Source organism: Salvelinus sp. IW2-2015, linkage group LG27 (genome assembly GCF_002910315.2).
Source record: "Salvelinus sp. IW2-2015 linkage group LG27, ASM291031v2, whole genome shotgun sequence".
NCBI classification, from domain to species: Eukaryota; Metazoa; Chordata; class Actinopteri; order Salmoniformes; family Salmonidae; genus Salvelinus; species Salvelinus sp. IW2-2015.
The window spans coordinates 33,039,616-33,061,611 of NC_036867.1; the positions used below are offsets into that span (position 1 = coordinate 33,039,616).

Below are 21,996 nucleotides of genomic sequence, written 5' to 3' on the forward strand. Positions count from 1 at the left end.
TTGAGAACCATATCAGGCCAAACACAGAAATAGAAAATCATAGAAAAACTAACATAGACAACCCACCCAACTCACGCCCTGACCACACTAAAACAAAGAAATAACAAAAGAACTAGGGTCAGAACGTGACAGTTCACTTCTGTTATAGSGGAGAGTGGGGTAAATTGAGCCAAAGGGGTAAATTGACCCACCCTTGCTTCTAGGAAACKATACACAAAATTAATAATTTGACCAAATATTAAGGAAGAGGTCATCATTTCATGGAGTCTGCGAAGGAAGAAACCACATTAAACTTTTTTTTAAATCCAAGTKAAATGAATGTATTGTGTTAGAGGTTTCATGATGCTTGTACTGTATCTAAACCAAATTAGATCATTTTAAGATTGTTCTATACATCAGGTGGGGTCTCTATAAGCTTCTATATGAGGTCCTAAACCTAACATGAAAGTGCATCCTTGTAGCTGTGTGGGCTAATATAGTCAAAATGAGCCAATGGTTGAGCCAATGGCAAATTGAGCAAATTGAAGTGTTTTCTTCCTAAGCGTAATGCAAGGCATTATCGCTGGGATATGAGGTAACAACAGGGCCTGGCCTATGTTGAAAGTGTTAAAAAAAAGTACAAAGTGTTTGTTAGGTGTTAAGCCTGGTAAATTGTGCCAAGAGACCACTTTTTTTGTACAAGCTATGTTTTCAAAACTGTTATGTTTACATTAATTCTGATTATATCCAGTGATACGTAACATCCTGAAATATATGTAGATATCTTTGTTAGAAAGAATACTATGTTTCCCTTGGCGGTGTGATGCTGAATGCAAAAAAAATTGCTCAATTTACCGCACTATCATCTAAGGAAGGTTTAATGTACATAATATTGCCTAAGGCCCAAGGCGTTGTGGCAACTCCAAGATTCAAGCTTTTGCTAAGTCCAACAAAGTCTTGAGTCAAGCAAACGACCCAGACTGATAGACCCTGTCGGTTTGCCGAGATCACACAGGAGTCTATCAGTTTATCTCAGCGTTTCCCAAACTAAGGGTCGCGATTTGCCTGATTTGAAAATGGGGTTGCGAGAGAAACTCTAAAATAAATGTTTTAAACATTGCTGGTTGTTCTATGAACACATGGTTCATAGAACCGGTGTTACGTCAATAACCTCTGGTAGCCACTAGATGCAGGTGTAATAAACAGAGCCGTTTCTGCTTTCTTCCTACAGTACAAATGTGTCTCTATCTTATGTGTCTTCTGTTTCCCTCTACAATGCCCACAATCCGAGCAGGACTAACTAGAACAGAGTGGACAAGACCAGGCACCAAATCAGACTGGGGGGAAAAGTACTTTATCAATGATGACGTCCTTTTCTACAAAGAAGGTCATACAAAATAATTGTCTTCTGAACTTCCCAATACCATTCTGATGCATTTCAGTCACTTCAACCCCATACTTCCTTCAGATTGAAATCATGTCAAAAGTATAGTCAGACTGATTTGTAATAGACTGTTGATTACATTGGCCGTTGATTACATCACTTTTTTTTACATGGTGGGTCGTGAAAACATTTTGATATCAAAATGGGGTCATGGGCCCAAAAAGTTTGGGTGCCTCTAGTTTATCCCTTTCAGTAGAGACGAAAACACGCAAACTGTAGAATTCCACCAACTTTTCTTTCCACCTAACTGACCTAGTGATGATTGCGGCAGTGGCGTGTATACATGGACGCCAAGTGAAGCGGGGCTAACAAAACATACAAAATAATTTATTGTTCGTCTCTCTGTGTTTCATACATTTCCTTCAATTCGCAAGAGGCTGAATGTATCTCATCGGAGAAAGCATTAGGCCGAATGAAACAGCCTCCCTCTGTCTCAGTATGTGCAGAGTATCTGTCTCAGTATGTGCAGAGTATCTGTCTGATGCTGTAAGGTCAGAAAGAGTATGACGTTGTTGCCGCCCGTAGCATTGAATGCAAGGGAAGTCAGCGAGCATTATGCATAGTCACTTTAATTACTCTACCTACATATATTACCTCAATTAACTGGTGCCCCCGCACATTGACTCTGTACCGGTACCCCATGTATATAGCCTRGCTATTGTTTTTGTACTGCTATTGTTATTGTACTGCTGCTCTTTAATTATTTGTTACTTTAATTTCTTACTTTTTCAGGTATTTTCTTAAAACTGCATTGTTGGTTAAGGGCTTGTAAGTAAGCATTTCACTGTAAGGTCTATTGTACATATTGTATTTGGCGCATGTGACAAATTAWATTTGATTTGACTTGATWAAAAAAAKCAGCTGTGAATGGTCCTGGTGCACCCCAAAAAAAGTGTCAATGGAAGCCAGTTTGGATTTGGCTTCAGGCCAATCACATCACAAGCCAAACATCATTACTGACAGAGAAAACATGAATTGTTGCATCTCGTTGTGTTGTTGTCCTCTGGTGGCTAGCTAGCTAGCTAAAATTGTCCCTTTCTTAAATTAGCCAAGGATTATTTCTCCGTACTGGTCAATGATTATAACGGTGATTCTGATCCAACCATAAATTCATATATTGTGCCCCTGGCCTGAGAGAATGGAAGTTCAACATATAGCTAGATGTAGTATGCTAATGTTACCTAGCTGGACTGGCGTATCGTTGCCCATGAAAGGACGTTAGGTTAGTGAGCACGAATTCTAGCCAGGTAGCCTAGGACAACAAAAACTAAAAGCGTGAAAAATATAACAAGAGTAGTCTGAAAGTAGTCTGAAAATGTTGGAAACATTACCTTGCTTGACCATGCTGTAGGTCGTGTAGGTTTGTGACATGCAATATGTTTTGTGGACTTCACTGGACAGACGTTGCTCTCCGGTAAAAAAATAAACAAATGTGTGGTTAAATTTATTCTGCCACTGTGTATTCTTATTGTCTCGGCCTTAGGCCTATATATCACAAGGCATATGAACTAAAAGGTTATAGAGCAAACAATGCAATTATCACAACACATAGGTTGTAATATGGCAGTGATTTTACCCATGTACCACTACTGGATTGTCGTAAAGTCCTCAGTATAAATGTTGCTTTTCATCTTACTGTCTTTGGCACGCATTCAATCGCGAACATTCTATTGTTGTTGTCCAACATCAAACTTGTCCTTGTCATTATAAAAAATTAGAAACACAAAAACGGCAGTCTGCATGACATCGCAACAGCCTGGTCCAAATAGCAACGTTACTCGCACATTTTTTGGCACCAAAATAAACGTGTTTAAAAATGTATTGAGAATATCTTTGTAGCAAGCCAGGCAACTAAAATCTACTTTCAAGACAATGTGTTGGTTTGTTGCTAGCTTGGTAGCTATCTACCGTTAGCTGGCTAGCCAGCTCATTAAAATACGAGAACCATGGCCATAGCTACATAAGAGGACACCGACGTCTGGACATCTGTAATTTTTATTTTATTTTAGGAACTCACTCAAGGTCTTAGTGTTGAGAGTTAGAATAATAGAATACACAAGGTGCAATTTCGAAAATTGGTTGTGCATTAMCAGTTGTTGTTACTTGTTACTCACTGACAGTCACTCAATTAGCCATACCAGTAATTGTTTTTGAGTAGTTAATTAGTCTAGTTAGTCTAGCCAGCTATCTAAACTTGTAGTAATTATGGCCGAATTACTGACCGGGCACACGGGGTACAATTGTTTTATTTAACCTTTATTTAAGTASGCAAGTCAGTTAAMAACAAATTCTTTACTTACAATGATGGACCCGGARGTAGCTGGGCCAATTGTGCACCGCCTTATGGGACTCCCAATCACAGCCAGTTGTGATACAGCCTGGAATTGAACCAGGGTCTGTAGTGATGCCTCTAGAACTGAGATGCGGTGCCTTTGACTGCTGCGCCACTCGGGAGCACGTGCCCAGGGGCTATGACCTCCAGGGGGCCCCAATTGATTTTGTTAGTTACTTTCACTCAGATAACATATTAACATGGCATAAGTAATGGCAAAATGTGTAGAATTGCAGGAAATTAGCTGTACAACTGCACACACTTTTTTTCTGTAAAGCAAAGGTATTTGTTTAGCTTTTGTTTTTTTAAATACTTTTTTTTGCTGAGAGATCCTTCTGTATTAAATTATAGTTTTTAATCCGGGTGCTGAGTTAATGTGGGTTAATGTGTAGGGGCTAATTGTATAGCTAATAGACTATGTATTTGTAGATCGACTGAATGAAGCTACAGCAGCCACGGTGATAATGGCTGGGGTCATTTTTGCTTGTTTTTACTGTTCTCCAAATAGCATTTTAGAGTGACTGACTCGCCGGTGTCATAGTGATAGAATGCATCAGATGTTGGTTATTAAACACTGTCCTTGAAAAGTTACAAGACAGCATCACTGGCAGACAGTCTACAGTCAAATKAAGTCAACCCATTGTTGTGTGTTTCGGTGACGTTGTTTACACTGTCAGGAAAGTGCACCGTCTTTGTGTTCTGTCAAACAGCAGGGAGCTCATTCCATGAAGGCCCCCTGAGGGATTGACAAACTTCAGGTTTACCTTTACTGGAATTATAGAGCAGTAGGCTAGGCTAGAACAGAGCAGGTGGGTAAGCTCCAACTTCAAAGTGTTATGCAAACACATTTCTCTCTATTTAGAGGTCTCCTATTTAGAGGTCTCCTCTCCRCTGCGTCCCAAATTGCACCCTATTCCCTACATAATGCACTACTTTTGACCTGGGCCCAAGAGTCAGTTGTATCCCAAATTGCATCCTATTCCCTACATAACGCTCTGGTCAAAAGTAGTGCACTACATAGGGAATAGGGTGCCATTTCGGATGCACRCAGTCAGTTCAGACTGCACTACTAAAAATAAAAGGTGCATGTTGGAACCAAATAAGGTTTTTGAGAGCGAAGCCATAAGAAAACCATTTTAGGGTCTTTGAAGAACCATAAATGAGATGGTTCTTTGAAAAAAAAAGAAGAAATGGCTCGGCCCTCCAGGACCGTAATTAAATAGCCCTGCTGTATGGTTTTAAGCCTGATCTGCATATTTCCCATGGTGCCTTTCAAGGGATTTTTTTTGCTAATGACAGAGACGTAGTTGTTGCATTCTTTCATATTAAGTCCTGTGGCCTTCATAAAGTGAGATCCTAAGTGAATATCTTGTCATTAAATACCTTAAAGATGCGCTATGCAGAAATGTCTCCACCATTTCCTGGTTGCAAAAATTCGAATAGTTCGCCTGTTGGCTGTTGTAGCAGCAAAAAAAAAAAAGGGGGCTCGGGGGGGCGCAACTCCATATTAATGCCCATAATTTTGGAATGAGATGTTTGACGAGAAGGTGTCCACATACTTTTGGTCCTGTATTGCATGGTTTTGGTTCAACTCTGGTTATTAACACCAATACTGGGGTTCTTTTACACAGCTGAGTGTTCATTTAACTCTCATTTAAATGTATGCAGGCTTCCATTTATRCCAAGAAGCTTTTAGAATTCTGAAGAACCGTAGATCCACATCAAGAACCCCACGCTTAAGTAAACTGTTCTTTATCAAGGCAAGAGTTATCCAAGGAACCTTAAAAGCTGAGGYAGAACCATTTAAGAACCMTATTTTTTTTCAGCATGAGTGGGAAGTTCAGACTGAGTGGGATTATTAAATAATATATTTMTATGTATTGTAGAATAGACTACTGGGGGCAGTAGGCCTAAATTGTTATCCAACAATATGAATAGGCTATATGCTGAGTATCTGCATCAAAAAGCTTTCTCTTTGATTTCAATGCAAATATTTATAGAGATGGTTGGGGTTTTGTTATTGCAATGTTATTACATCTAATGTTGGATACACAGGACACGGTATAAGGTCAAATGAACTAAAATAAAAAAGCAGAGCTGTTTTAAAGGTAAGCATTTACAGGACATTCCGCAGAATTGAAATATTCATAGAATAAAATTAATCCCGTCTATTCCCATCACACTTTCCAATTGTGGTTGAACCAGAATCAGAACCAGAATGATTCAATAGAATTTCAAATGTTATTGATGCCTCCTCATGCAACACGTCTCTATGAATTGTCAACGGTGTTTTTGTTGGATGACCAAGAACGGGACATTTGCAAGCGAGGGGGATAAGGGTGACACAGATGCTTCAAAAACGTGTAGCCTGAACCACCTTCCCGCCTTCTTTGTCACACGGTAGCAGCTTTTCCACTAATATACGTTTTACTGAATTATAACATTTTACTATGAATACTAATAGAAATCAAGGGAAACATTTCCCCTGCTTTGCAATAGCCTACCTCATGCTAACACGAATGTGGCGCAACACGTTGGAGATCAAATTGAATAGGGTATTCAGCCTACAKGATACACATAAAAGGAACTGCACATATTGTACTCAACATCACCAATATATACAAAGGAATTCCATGTTACCGTTMGTTAAATGATGCACCTTGAGCTCATGGTCAGAGCGGTCAAGACGCGCCTGTGGACTTACCAAAGGGTCACCCTGGCGCGTCTCCGTATAAGCCAAAGTCWGGGTATCGTCTGCTTTTCTCACGACAAGCGTCAGATACCGTGGTCACAATCCACGTCTCGGCATATATACCATAGTATTACATAAAGAATGAGTAAGATGGCAAAAATAAACAAAGCCACTAAGATCGCCTTGTTAAATGGAGACAAGAAAGACTGCATGTCAGCAGCGAAGAAACAGAGGATGAATAAGCGGGCTCTGTTGCTCCGGCTCTTATGAATGAAATGATGGACACGTTATCTGCACTCTACAGCACCCGAACTAGTCCTCCTTGGAATCTGCATTGATGCGTGCCAACTTGAAGAGTCAGACTCGCTGGCATCCACTGGCCTATACATTTGTCTTTAGAGACCTCAACATTCACGGAAGCAACACAAATATGATTATGCATCATTATATATAGACAACACTGACCACGATTCCATAATCCTCAGATGTTGATAAACAGAGACGATTTCAAATCTCATTATTATAATTTTTTAAATAATAAGGCAAACATTATTTCAATATCGTGCTCTGTTATTCGATGTTGGTCATTTTCCTATTATAGACTATGCATTACATCGATTAGGCCATAGCCTACTACACACTATTTTACAAGATGAGAGTTTGTAGTATAGCTGCCAATTACATTATTTCTCATTACCATTTTCACCATGGCCAATGGCCACATTTTCTTCGCTTTTACGCACACCGCACAGTAAGGAAAGGCACGTTACAAATTAAAATGAAAACCATGACATCTCGCTAGATGGCACAATCGCCCCGTTCATATAGCCAATGTGTTATGGGAGTACCACACATTTGGATCTGCTGAGGAGTATTTGGGAAATAATTGAACGTAGGTGTCTGCAGTGTTCTATTATTTTACATCATAAACAATGAAATTGATGCAAAATAGCTTTTGTGTAGCCTATACGCATATGCTGATAAAATAATAATTTCCCTTGAATAGAGACAGTTCATATAGCGTTTGAGTAAGGATAATTACATTCATTTTCAATCAATTGATGGTGATAGGCAACAAGAGTAATGTCAATTTAGGCTTATGCCCCTCACTTCTCTCAGCTTGTGACCTGATGCGCGGCAAGGGTAACGCCTTTATTTAATGAAGTTACCGCAGCACACCCACAGTGACTGCTCTTTCATTCTGTTGGAAAGTTGACTGCCACTCTGTAACTGGAGAACACTCGAGCGCTGGTAGGCACGTTGACACACCCTAAAGTTACCGATTTATTTTGACAAAGAACTCCGAGCAAGGAATTAGTTAAAATAGCCATATCGATCCAGCATCGGATAATTCAGGAAAACTTTTGTTTTCTTTCCTATTCAGCAGACATGAAATCTTGCTTATGGATTGCCTTGCTTGTAACTCTTGCTATAGGGACGAAAACACAAGGTAAGGTTTTTTTCCCCCACCCAGGATACATAACCAAGCCATTATTAGGCCTATTATGAATAGCTATTATGATAATGATAATAATATGATGATAATGATGATTGCTATTATTGTTGTTATGTTGATGTTAACGTAGGCCTATTTAAAGGTATACGTCTTGCTTAGGCCCATCCTTTGGATAAGGTACACACAAGATTGGCCTACAAGTAGTAGAAATACGTTTATAGATTTAGGCAAGAAAATAGACTGGGAAATTCCATGTCTGCGCCCCCCTATGTGTTATGTCTATTTGTGTTAGGGCACGCGCCTGTTGCATGCATTTGTTTCGCACCGCACTCACCCATGCAGTTTTTAGTAGAACAGCTAAGAATGACATGCATTTACCTTAATAAGGATCGGKCCCCTTTTTTCAATTTTCGACTAAAATGACATACCCAAATCTAACTGCCTTTTGCTCAGGCCCTGAAGCAAGGATYTGCATTGTCTTGGTTCCATTTGAYAGGAAACACTTTGAAGTTTGTGGAAATGCGAAAGGAATGTAGGAGAATATAACACATTAGATTTGTTTAAAGATAATGCAAAGAAAAAAACAACTGTTTTTTGTTTCATCATCTTTGAAATGCAAGAGAATGCAAGAGAAATGCAAGAGAAAGGCCATAATATATTATTCCAGCCCAGGTGCAATTACGATTTTGGCAACTAGGTGGTGTGCAACGTTTTAGACTGATCCAATGAACCATTGCATTTCTGTTAAAAATCTTGTATCAAGACTGCCAAAATGTGCCTAATTTGTTTATTAAGAACTTTTCATGTTCAAAACTGTGCACTCTCCTCAAACAATATCATGGTATTATTCACTGTAATAGCTACTGTAAATTGGACAGTGCAGTTAAATCAACAATAATTTAAGCTTTCTGCCAATATCAGATATGTCTATGTCCTGGGAAATTGTCTTGTTACTTACAACCTCATGCTAATCGCATTAGCCTACGTTAGCTCGACCGTCCCACAGGGGACCTACTGATCCTGAAGATGCTTTTTAACAGCAAGGCAGTATAACCCTTTTCAAATGTGTAGGCTACTACAACACTTGTGTACTTCTTGTACAGTTTTATAATCTTTGCTCTCAGAAGAGTTCTGACTCATCTTAGTGTGGTAGTATATGACTCAAGGGTGTGTCTAGTCTGCCCTTTATAATCAGGGTAGTGTCTTTGGCTCATAGGGAAGCACATGTGCGTGCAATACTAACTTGCACAACTGGGCACAACTTTGAAAAACAAGTCTGAAAGGCACAGAGAGAGTGTTTTGTTTTCTAGCAGGATTTAATTACTGAAAGGTAAGGGAGGTTTGCAGAACACAGTTCCCTGTACTGCATACTAACAACTTATTTCGAGACACTTTCAAGCTAAGCTACCTTGTTTTTTTTGTAGGCTCTCTGTACTTGTGTGTCAGTTGAAAAATACACAGATAGAAAGTAGCTCCAACAAACTTAGTTGGCAATACATTTGCTAGTTGCTAGTTTTTAATCAGATACTATCAGATACTGTTGCTCTCACCCCAATGTTTCAGATCCTCTTTCCCACAATGCAATGTTTGTAAAAAAATATATAGGTTTAGGATCTTAATTTGATCACCCTGTTGCAGGGACAATTTACAAGATATTGGACTTTGAAAGACTTTTCAGCCTTATAGCTCCTCTGTGAGTTATACTCAGCACCCAAAGAACGTAACATTCAACATATATTTCCTATCCTGTGAATGGCTGTGTCTCTTGGCTTCCTGTGTGAGGCTGCTCCAGAATTGGCTAGAGTTGACAACAGGCATGCAGCCCCAAACCCCTACCCAGATGGGCACGCTGTCTTCATGATGACACATGTGATGCCTAGATTTAAAAGCCAGACTGAACTGAAGAAAGACTGTTTTATACTACCCCATCATTGCCTCAAGTGTCCAGTACACAGTGAAATAATTAGTACAAGTGGGTTATATTTAGTTAGTTGATACAGTTAATAGCTTGTTGGTCTTTCTTCTGAAAGTACACTGTAAAACCATGAAACATGTGACACGTTTATAACTCAAATATCAGTGTTTAAATCTTAAACATTAGGCATTTAAATTAGCCAATAAAGGTTTTCATCTTAATCAAAGGCATTTAGATCGCAAGATTAAACCTGATACTCAACTTTTTCCAGTCAGTTTCCAACCAAGAGAACGCATATATCTCTTAAGTATTACGTTTTATAACACTACTGTTTACTTTCCCATCATCCTGTTTAGAGTGCATTTAGTCATTAGAAATTGATGTGACTTCCCATGCCTTATTCAGATCAGTGTTAGGAATGTCTGTCACCTTACTGGACAGGACATTTGATTCAAGAAATCTTTTTAATTGCATGGTGTTGTTGTTACTTGGCTGTGTTGAGTTCATTTCTGGTAACTCTCTCAGAGTGAAAAAGACATGGGAGGGGCCCTCATTATCATATTTCCCAGCATGCTTTGTTGCAGGTTGATTTGTAGAATAGTTTGTTTTAAAATCTATGTTTCCTCATACACATTGATTGATTAARTGATGTTATACTATACAAAGATAAATAACTTCATAAAACAAAAAACTAATCCAATCTGTGAGGGGTTGGATTTATTGCACCCGTTACTGAGATGGTTGTTTTAGTTTAGATCATTTAGGTCAGTGGTTCTTATCCTTTTGCAGTTACTGTACCACCAACAGAATTTGCTCTGCCAGAGTACCCCTGGTTTACCCCCTCATGAGTATTTTATTAGTAGGCATATGGTCTCATGAGTATTCTCAAGTACCCCTTGTGGCTAGGCCAAGTAGCCCCGGGGGTCCTATTATCCCTGGTTGGGAACCACTGGTTCAGGTTGTCTTGTTTATTAAGTCATTCACCATAGCAGTCATTCTGACTGCAGGTTGTGAGTGATACAATTTTCAAATTCTTGGATATCCTCCCTCATTCTGATAGGAATTACTAATCACATCATAAACCAGCGTCCTGTGACTTGAAGGTCTGATGTGGCACATAAGCCAAGATTTTCAGACTACAACGTCGAGGCCTTATGAAATGTACACTGAGTGTACAAAACATTAGGAGCACCTACCTAATATTGAGTTGCACCCCCTTTTGCCCTCAGAACAGCCTAAATTTGTTGGGGCATGGACTCTACAAGGTCTCGAAAGCATTCTACAGGGATGCTCCCCCATGTTGACTCCAATGCTTCCCACCATTCTTGATACACACGGGAAACTGTTGAGCGGCAAAAACCCAGCAGCGTTGCAGTTAACCTACTACCAAGTTCACCTACTACCATACCCCGTTCAAAGGCACCTTAATATTTTGACTTGCCCATTCAACCTCTGAATGGCATACATACACAATCCACATCTCAATTGTTTGAAGGCTTAAAAACCCTTGAACCATACTCCTCCCTTTCATCTACACCGATTTAAATAAATTTAACAAGTAAATTCAATAAGGGATCACAGCTTTCACCTGGTCAGTCTATGTCATGGAAAGAGCAGGTGTTCCTAATGTTCATACAGTCAATGTATAATATGTGGTCATAAAGGGTTACAGATTAATTTAGGTAATTACTTGGACTGAATTTATTGCAACAACCATCTCTCTGTCACTAACAAACACAGTCATGGGTTGCATTGCTCACATTCACTCAAGAGGCATGCTGGGAAATATGAAAATACTGCTTTACTCCCTACAGTGTTCAAGCAACACCCCCAGTGTTTAGTTTTTAAAACCTAAACGCCTTGTGCTGAATAAACGTGTTCATGTGGTTAACAAGTGTTACAATCTAAACACTGTGATGTGTTTTCATTTCAATTCTAAATGCCTTGATGCGTGTTAAAAAGTGTCTCAGAAAAGTGTTAGTTTAGATATGTGTTCAGATCCTAAACACTTGGTTTTACAGTGTAAGAAGCAACTATCTGACTTTTCTGCTCAGTTTCACTTGAGACCTTATTCTTATACAGTCGAAGGTTCGGACGCAGTAAGCAAATGTATTCAAACTGGGAGGCCTCTATTTTAAGTGGGTTGGCTAATTAGGTAATTAGTTAATTAGTTAGTGTGCTAGTTCAGTCTTAGCCTGGTTCATTCCTAAAGGTTTAACTACAGCCAAGGCAGAGTAGAGAAAGTAGAGTGTTCAAGGAGGCTCTCCGGTTTCAGCTGCCTATGAGTCATTCAAACCGCAACTGACTGTAGTGGCAACAGACTGCATGCCAGGCAAGGCCAGTTCCCTCATAACAAAACCTCACCAGGCAACCAATACAGGATGTCCTACCTGCTGTTAAGTAGCACAAACACTGTCACAATATCAGTCACGCACATAGCAACTGGTGGTTCCATGGAACMTTTTTAGCACACAGTTAAAAAAGCTAGTTGAGTTAGTTGAGTAGAAAGTGGTGCTAACTAAGATGCGTAGACAGCCAGTGTTGTGGGTGTTTCAGCGTTTTCTTGGGCATTGTGGCTGACCAATAGTATTTCATCTTTGTCCCACAGAATTTGATCTTTCTGATGCCTTAGATTTTGGTAAGTTTCTTGATCTTTTTATTTTATTTTGATGTCTGTTGATAGGTAAGCCAACTGTAGATGTAGTTCATARTGACGAAACAGGTGTAATGGCTGTTCCTCACCGTGTTCAGGTGGTACGTCTTCCTCCTCTGCCTATCTGTAGCACTGCTCACAGCGCTGTCTGYCTCTGATCCAGTTGAATYCATTTTGCYTAATGCAAATTGGTTAGTTAGTTATTACTGAACAGGATTTCAGGTCCAAATARAATGTAGGCCTTCTGAAAATCTTTTATATATGATTAGAAATGACKATTTMAATTCTTAATACTCATAACACATGATGATCCTGTTATTATAGTACAGATTTTTGTTTCGTTAACATTTCCAGCCGTATAGATTTATACAGATTTATAGATGAAATGTGATTAATGATTTAATGAAAGGCAAAAAAAACCTATCTCTTTGTTTAGATAACCCGAAGGCAACTGCTATTCCAAAACAGCCAAAGAAACCTGCAAAGGATCCCAGTCCAGGTAGGGAAACCTATCACATAATATAACACTGACTGTGGGATGAAACAAACTCTGGAAGTCAACAAAAGTCACAAGCAAGGGAAGATAGACATCTCATTAGTCACGACTCATATGACTCAACATGAGTAACCACTTTAAAGAAACAGAATATTAGCACAACATGTGACTGTAGGGTGGCCCAGCCCCCCGAAGGGACTCTTATCAACTCTATGCAAGGATTTCCTTTGTGTTGTCACACTTCTTCAAATACCCCTCTACATGACCAGATTCTTCTGTGTTGACAGTGTTATAATCATGCTAAAAGCATAAATAAATGTCATTATATTTCTTCATCTCCAGGAGGAGGATTTGATCTATTCGATGCTCTAGGTCCAGATGGTAAAGTGACACAATAATAGGTGTAGATGGCTCCCTCTTTGTCTAAGCTGGTGTTGGTTTTCCTCTTGGAACTTTTCTATATATCAGACTTACATTTGGTTACCCTTCCCATTCAACAGACTTACTCTCACCAGCTCGTTGGTGCTGGGATAATAAGATTGGATCATTCCTTGTCTCTGATTTCTTTTTCAATGATTTGCTTTTAAGGTTTCATCCAGTTTGCGATTTGGGTGATAGATTTATAACTGCATCAAAGTGTATAGTTATACTGTTGTGGTATTCAGTTATATTCAACCAGTAATAACTGGCTAAATTAAACACCCATCCCTTTCAGCAAATCCCAGCCTGGATCACCTTATTTTATTATGCTATAATTCTAATAAGTTTTCCTTTCCTGGCTTTAAAATGGTAAAACTCAAAGGTGAAAATCCTGGGAATTATGGTTTAAAGTTGAGGCTTTTTTTAATCCATTTTCCTTGATTCACCTTTCCTCTTCTTAGAGCCTGGTAAACCAGCTGGGATCCCTCCTAAAGAAGGTGGAACTAGTAAGGCATCTATGGCCAACACATGTCAAATTAATGGATAGCTCACATGTATTTCAACTAAGATTTTCTTTCTGTTCTCAGATTATTTATATTTTATGGATACGTCAATGTGTTTATTTAATGTGTTCTTAACTAAATATGTTGTCCAATCATTTGTCCAATCATTTTCCAAATGTGGAATACAATGCTCTTATAGTTGATATACTTGATGCCCTTTCCAGATCCCAAACCTGTAGATCCCAAAAAAACAGCTGAGGGTAAGTAAAATTAACTCAACCAGCTGAAGTAACACTAATCACTTGTAATTACAGTTTCCATCCTATTTGATCAGGATTCTAGCTCTCAGATTATTGAACACAGGAAGACATTCTGATCAGTGCATAAAATGAACATCCACCACCCGCCAAATGTGGGTAGATTTAGGTATTGGCGGGTAAGAATGTCTATTTCACCAGCCACGGTGTTCAATTTGCAGGTCTCTACAGTGCGAGCATTACATTTGTGAATAAAGTAGTCAAAAGTGCGAATGGCAATTTATTGCAGAAAAATGCTGCAGTAGCTGTTTTCAAAAGTATTTCTGCTGTTTTGTTTCACAGCTGCTAATCGCACAATGAAATATGAATCCTATATCCCAATATACCACATTACTTCTTACTAATACATTTCTTGTTTTAGAAACATTACAAAGCATGGTCATCCGTAAAAAAAAAAAGTGTAATGTTTTGGCTGGTAAAAAATCTGAGTGGCGAGTACCTGCCACAGTGGCTGCAGACCAAACAGTTAATTTTAGGCCCGGCTTCTGATTCCTAAAGCAAACCTAGTATTGACCTCAAGATGGGAGATGTCATCCATTGTAAATTATGCAATCATAGAATGTTTTCTGTTATATTTTCTCTTCATAGATGGGATGGGTTTTGACCTGTCTGATGCCTTGGGTCCAGGTAAAGTCAAAGTTATTGTTAGTTTCTCAGTCTAGGGAAGAAGTCTTTCTATTTGGTGCAGGTCTATATTGGGGATTCTCCCTTTGTCCCTCCCTCCCTGTTTCCTTAACCCAATCGACAAACAAACAATTCATCAATCATTGAATCAAGCAATCAACCGGGCTTGTGATGAATCACACCCACTGCTATCTATGATTAAGCTTTTCCTCAACAGCCATTACATACCCAGCAATCACCTTTTGTCTTGAGACGTCTTGAGATGTCTTGAGACATGGTGATGGCTGGGTATGTAAAGGAGATTCCCTCTGCTTTGCGTCCAGTGACTCTCACACTCTCACCTCTCTTGATAAGAAGCTGGGCCTCTTGAGCTTTCAAAACCTGCTTAACCACACTGTCACTCTCACTTAAGAGCTTAAGTGATTGTAGGTGCTGATGTTTTCACATCTAATGTCGGAGGAAATGGTATGAGGGACTAGTGGCATGCTTCCCAGTGTGAAAACCTATTATAATGTTATTATAACGTATTATAATGTAATATAACTTCCCACTCCTCTTCCTTGTTCTGTAATGTCTATCATCCATAGATCCCGTACCGGATAAACCAGCTGTTGTTCCACCTAAAGATGGAGGCACCGGTACTAAGCATTGGATATATTCATTTATTTCCTCAGTTTGATGATCATATACTATGTGTGTGCTACTGTCTATTGTTATTATGGACTCGCAGGAAAACAATCCTAATTGTTACTGACTCACTGTTGCTATACTGTTTTCATCTGGAAGGTGGCGGGTCCTTCGGCGACAGCGACCTGTTTGATGTGAGCGATAACGGTGGCTACAAGCCTGATCCCGGCAAGGGAGGTGGAGGAGGAGGAGGTGGAGGAGGAGGTAGGACATTTAAGTTTAGAAGCAGTGTCACAGGCAAGACAAAGGGTGTTGCTCAAACAAATTAGTTCATGGGTTTGACTTCCAACAGTAGGCCTGCAATCTTACTGTTGAGGGAGAGTAGTTTCTACTCAGACTAGCATACGTCAAAATACGCACAATAGAGTATGTCGGGGAGGCTGGGGACCCGACAGAAATGGTCCATTGTTGCCATATTAAAATGAATTGCAGTGCTAAATTCACTGTGGACTAAAACAGAAGTGTTCTGTCTTAAAACTGTATACGCATTTCCTTTCTCTTTTTCCTCTAAGTCACTTAGAATGGAAGTAATTACTTGTTCTTTACAAAAGAGAGAAAAAAAGGGAAATAGGGAATAGGAAAACCCCTCATGTAATTAGTGCCATATGCCTGTTCGTCTGATGCTATCCTGCATGATACTTTGGAGAGTCCAGAGGAGCTGGAAACAAACTGAAATTAACTGTCATTGAACTCGGTGTAAGGGGAAGATCTCAGCCCTCACAGTAATGACTAGAGAGCCCCTTTGGAAGAGAGCTTTAGAAAGCTAAAGGCGACATGTTGAAAGGAATCTGGAAATATTTGACCAACTATATGAAGTCTTTKTACAATACATCTCTGAAGTCTTCATGAACATTTGCACATACGTGTAAATAGCACACACAGGCCTATCTAGCTACTTCTATGTACAGKATGTCTAGAAGTATATACTACAGATTCTAAGAGGGAGTAGAAGTGCATCTACTCCCTCTTTAGAATCTATAGCATGTGCCGCTGACCCAGCCCCCTCAGATCCCAATGGTACGCCATTTATAGCACTTTCGGTTCGCCTGAAGTTTGTCTGAAGTTCTTGTGTGCTGCTAGTAAAACTGATTCAAAACAGTAATACTGAAAAATGTAAGTACACAAACATGGATTTATTGCTTACTTTCTCGCTTTCTTTTTCCCTCTTCAGGAGGAGGTGGTGCTCCTGCAGATCAACCTCAAGGTAAAACAATCAATCCATTTATTTCCACAATAAATAATGTTAATTATCAAGCGTCTCAGAGGAGGAATTACATGGGGTGCCATTTGTCAAGTTGAACGGCTATTTCTCTGGCTATTTCGCTCCAGATTTAGGTGGAATCTTTAGAGTCCGTATTCGCCCACTGTACCCACACCCAGTCCTTTCATTTAACTCTTACCACTCATCTTTACCATGATGTCAAAGGCCTGCAGTATTAAGAATCTCAGTGACAATGAATTCTTCCCACACCTCTTGAGGGACTAATATGATATGGCTTTTATAGTCATATCCGTTTCCTGTCTCAGAGGAAGTTGTCTGATTGTTTCCCTGGTTTTAGTGTGTGCTCCTCACGGTTGGATTATGTTGTTCTATACTCCCTGTTTCAATCCAAACACAGCACAGATACTGAAAATGAATAATAAAACAAATAAAAGGGCTGCGCTGAGCGGATGAGGTCTATCAAACTAAATGTGTTGAAACATGCTTTGAGGATTCCCTGATCAAATAGTGCAAGTGGAGGCTTGAGGATGGCAATTGTTTCCTAAGTAGCAAGAAATATAGTTTAACTTCTGGGTAAATAATTACAGTAAGCTTTATGGGAACATTGGGAACTATTGGTTTGGGATACAAAGGGGAATTAACTCTGATTGGCTTGATTGGGTGCACACTATTGGCCATAGCCTAAAACCCAGGTACGATTCTGTGTCGTTGCAGATCTAGACCTACTGTGGGGCCAATTCCTGAAGATGCTAGATGCTAACATGCCAGAGGGCGTCCATGTTTGGATATCCAACATAAAGCAAGCAGTGTTGCCTCTGTTAGAGAAGGCCATGGAGCTTTTGGATGTGGGCCAATGAATGAGCCTCCAGTGACTTTCAGGAATCAGGAAGTCATCTATCCACCTATGTTCTGATTGGTGCTCAGATATGAGGGAGTGTTCTGATTAGTTGTTTACATGGTGTTAAAGGTTTGAGGTGCTTTAAAACACCTCTCAGGGCTGATCAATGGTTTGTACACTTAGAAAAAATGGTTCCAAAAGGTTTATTTGGCTGTCCCTATAGGTTAACCCCTTTGGGTTCCATGTAGAACTCTCTTTGGTTCCACCTGGAACCAAACAGGATTCTAATATAGGACAGCCGAATAACTCTTTTAGGTTCTAGAGAGATCCTTTTTTTCTGAGTGTAGGCTCCAGTTTTCACTGGGTTAAAGCTAGGGTTAGTACAAAGTTCAGAGGTTTTATCCCTTAAGGAGTGGGTGTGCTCTCCATCTCCTCTTTGACACCCCACCCTTCTCTTTACTTTCTGAAGTCACAGTTTCTGAATCATCCCTGTGTGTTGAGCTTATGGGATTCTGTTTTGTAAAATGTTACAGCTATAAGCCTAAAGATAGCGGTTACTGATATTATTATCAATATTTGGCCACTTGCCAGTGGAAACCACATTTTCCACGGTTAGTGTGGTTTTTCAGGCATTCTTATGCATTGCATGTAGTTGTTTCATATGTGCGTTCCTTCTTGTGTGATAGTCTTTCCAGATGACATGTCAATTAATGCAAAAAATAATGAAGATATAAAAATGCTAGAGAAGCCCTCAATGTTTACAATTTTGGACAATTATGGGTCATAGTCCAGATGTCTTGGAAGGTCTTTGTTGAAATGTTTTTCCTGTGTCGCATCCTGTCATAACATGCCCATCATTACTGTACCCTAAGCCCGTTACTTACTAAGGCTTTTGCAGCCTAGCCCTAACAGCCCCTCACAGAGGCCTAGTCAGCACACATTCCTAGCATAGCCAAACTTCACAGCACTCGGTTGAAAGATCCAACACTTTTTTTGTGCTAATGTGTTCTAGAACATCCTGACATGCAGTTCTCTCATATTCCAACATTTCTAATACATTTGCTAAGCCAGAAGAGGTTATACAATCTTGTGCGTTTACAAATGATTTATGTATCATGGTGAATGTTCCTGTAAGGTTGAAGGATGTCTTTTTCATTGGGGGTATGTTTCTTTGGCCACTTGCATTCAAACACAAAATATTGTCTCCATTACAACGTGTCTTACCATGTTAGAAGTGCTACCTCTCTTTCTTGTGTGTGTTACAGGTTAGCTATCAACACATTGCTATTGTCGTCTCTTTGTCTGTTGTTGTATTCCTTCAGATGTTAATAAAGCCTGCTGAACAGTGTTCTGATTGATGGTGTTCTGGTATAACACATAGCGTGGTTTCTGTTGATGGAATCCATGCACCCGGCTCTTGAAGAATATAGCTTCCATGTGTGACTGTGAGCGAAGGTTATTGGACTGAACTGTACGATTGTAGCCACAGGCGGTAGGTTGCATTCTCCAGCAGTAAGTCACCGTTTGTTGGGGTGTCATCCAGTTTTTACCCTGGGCACCGCCCTGTTTCAATGCTTGATACACTATTACTCACAGCGGTTCTCTATGGGAAAAACCAGTTTTGACTTGTATGTAAGGTTTATTCATCAAAAGTTCAAGTGTTTGTTCACTTTAATCCCATTGTGTATTTCTTTCTTTGTTACTTTCTGTGTCCTTGGAGTTGGGTTCGTGTTATGTCCTTCACTGTATCACTGGGTTGTGGCTTTCTCTGAGGTTTCATGGTTTCATGTTTTTTTTTTTGTCGAGATAGTTTTAAAGATGTTTTTAAAGAGAAACTCTGGAATATTTGTGTTTCAGCCCCCGTAGTGTTCTGTTGTTGCACTATTTTCTACCCAGAAATACTTTGCCAGCACATTACAACCAGATGCCTTCATAAAAAGGCTCTCGACCACCACCTTGTGGAATTGTGGTATAGTTCCTAATGTTTTCCATTGGTGTGCAACTAGACTAGAGCCTTATGTTTTTGAGAAAAAAAGGCAAGTTATGCAACATGAATAATAGCCTCACTCACTCACACTTTCTTTAATAGACTTTAACCCTCCTGTTTCATGTTAATTAATGCTGTGTTCCCGGTCCAAAATTACTGCCCCATTACAGCTGATTATAAATCCATAATAATACATATATTATCACCTAATGTTGTGTTAGATCTTTTTATCAACTTAAGTTATTGTGAACATTACAAGTTTTGAACTTCTATTTGCTATTAATGGCCTGTAGGCCTCATTGACCTGAGCTCATACAACTCYTTTTTGAGTAAAAAAAGCATAATGTATGGATTATTTACAGATGAATTATGGATTAATACTCAGATGAAACATATTGTGCTATTTATCACAGACTYATTTGTGTCAAAGTTTAACAAGGACTCTCTCCTCCTCACCAGTGTCATGATAAAAGARATGATCAAGAGCCTCAGTATATCGTTTGGTCATTGTGCTGCCATGGAATGAATTGTGAGAAAGGCCTCAAAAAAGCTTTATATACCAGAGCTGTGAGAAAAGTTCTTTATATTATTGAAACAATGTTGCGATTGTTTGTGAGAATGCCAACAGGTGTGGTTCCTGTTGGGGAAAGATTCTATTGGGTAAAGGTTCCTGTGGGGGTTGCCTGGAAGCCAAGAATGGGAGTGAGTGTGATGTGTGATGGCATTGTGTGTGTGTGTGTGTGTGTGTGTGTGTGTGTGTGTGTGTGTGTGTGCGCTCAAACACACATGCATGTGGGGGTCTGGGAGAGGAAGTGTGTCCATCTGATGAATGGGCATGTGCCTGAACGCAATTTTATACACTAATTGTAMTCTCACCCATTCATTTCTAATGACCGGTCATTTTTGACCGGGAACACCACAGCTGTACAAAAGTTAAATAAAACATCAAAAATCATCTAAATATATTTTGTGTATTCAAATGCCCTGTGTGGACAAAGTCATGGAACCTTATTACAATCAGATTAAATGAACTACAATTTTCAGAGATAACACTTGTAAATCGGTCAAATTCGACCGGGAAAAAAAGCAGGAGGGTTAATAASAATCAATCAGAGAGAAAACAACCGTATCAACTAAACAACAACGACAATGGATCTTTTTGTTGTGTAGATGTAGAAGCTGGATCTGGTCAGATCGCTGGCGTAGTGAGTGCAATAGGAGTGGCCCTCCTTGGRGCTGCCTCCAGCTACTTTGCCTACCAGAAGAAGAAACTGTGTTTCAAGATTCAGGGAGGTGAGTGAATGGGATTGGGATACGTACAGTACAGTATGTGTAGTAGTGGATAKAAGGTTGCCCTGGCTGTAGATCCCTGTATGGCATCTAATACAAGTCTACAACCATGTCTCAAGGCAAGATACAAGGGTCTAGAGGTCCCACTATAAAGTTGTCTGTGGCACATAACATGTTCTTCGATGTAAATGCTTATGTATTTCTCCATTCAGGTGCAGACCCAGAAATGGGAAAGAACGCACATGGAGGTCGGTCTGGTCCRCAATGTAAGCACTAGTTATTACACGATCTCACTAGTCTCTCTCTCTCTCCCTCTCCTACAATATACTACCCACTACTCCAATATACTACCTACACTATCTACTACCTTCCTAAATACTCCCTACTCCCTAATACTAGATCTCCATCTAGTATTCCTGTTCTGTTTTCCTGCCTTTTCTCTGGGTGGGTCTTGCTTCTCCTCTGTTTCTTTACTTCTCTCTGCCCTCCTTTTCTTTCCTACAGATTAGGGCAAAGGAACCCTCCGGAAAAGGTCTGCTGAGAAGGGTTTTAAGTTCTTTTAAATTCCAATGTATTGTTTTTTTGTTTTGTGAACATAACATAACCATTATTTCTGTGCTTCCTCTGATTCCAGTGATGAGCAACTTGCTCAAGTCATATTAACTTCGATCAGGTCATCATAGAGGAACCTCACCTATAGCGAAGGAACACCTTCTTCCATCAGCAGGTATCAACTGTCTGCTGGAGACGTCAGTGGGCAACAAAATACAATAAAATCTATATATATTTTTTCATTTGTCTTTCGTTTGGAATTTAACTTTTGGAGAATGTTAGTTATATGTTTTCTTTTTTTGTGTGCGCCTTATCTAGCTGTGTAAAGACACTTAGATAGATTTACAACTTGAATACTTATCCAATACTATCCACAACTACATTTGACATTTGCCTGTGTTTACATTGCACATAGCTTTCATGTTTGTTTTACTTGAACTGTCTCCACATATATCACATTCTGATTGGCAGTAGGATCTCTCTTTTCATCAAATAACAGCGCTTGTTTTAAAATATAKCCCAGGCGAGTATGTAGTTACACATCAAAACAAACCATGCACACAAAGGATACTTTTACAACATGGCAGAC

General features: G+C 39.5%; 2 protein-coding genes across 2 annotated transcripts in view; one reads left to right on the forward strand and one right to left on the reverse strand.

Annotated features, from left to right (window-relative positions):
- Positions 1-6,720, reverse strand: part of LOC111953414 (polyprenol dehydrogenase) — a 28,178-nt gene extending 21,458 nt beyond the window's left edge. Inside the window, exon 1 of the mRNA XM_023972666.2 lies at positions 6,460-6,720. The gene's annotated coding sequence lies outside the window, so the exon portion shown is untranslated. The remainder of the gene's footprint in view (positions 1-6,459) is intronic.
- An 894-nt stretch (positions 6,721-7,614) lies between these two features.
- Positions 7,615-21,644, forward strand: LOC111953323 (CD99 antigen-like). The gene is made up of 14 exons (XM_070435486.1): positions 7,615-7,698; positions 7,832-7,897; positions 12,427-12,456; positions 12,908-12,970; positions 13,310-13,348; positions 13,849-13,893; positions 14,115-14,150; positions 14,796-14,834; positions 15,419-15,469; positions 15,618-15,722; positions 16,696-16,722; positions 20,736-20,858; positions 21,068-21,121; positions 21,490-21,644. Exons 2-14 carry the CDS (start codon positions 7,837-7,839, stop codon positions 21,516-21,518), a joined length of 702 nt encoding a protein of 233 aa, XP_070291587.1. The 5' UTR covers positions 7,615-7,698; positions 7,832-7,836; the 3' UTR covers positions 21,519-21,644.
- The last annotated feature ends 352 nt before the right edge of the window (positions 21,645-21,996 follow it).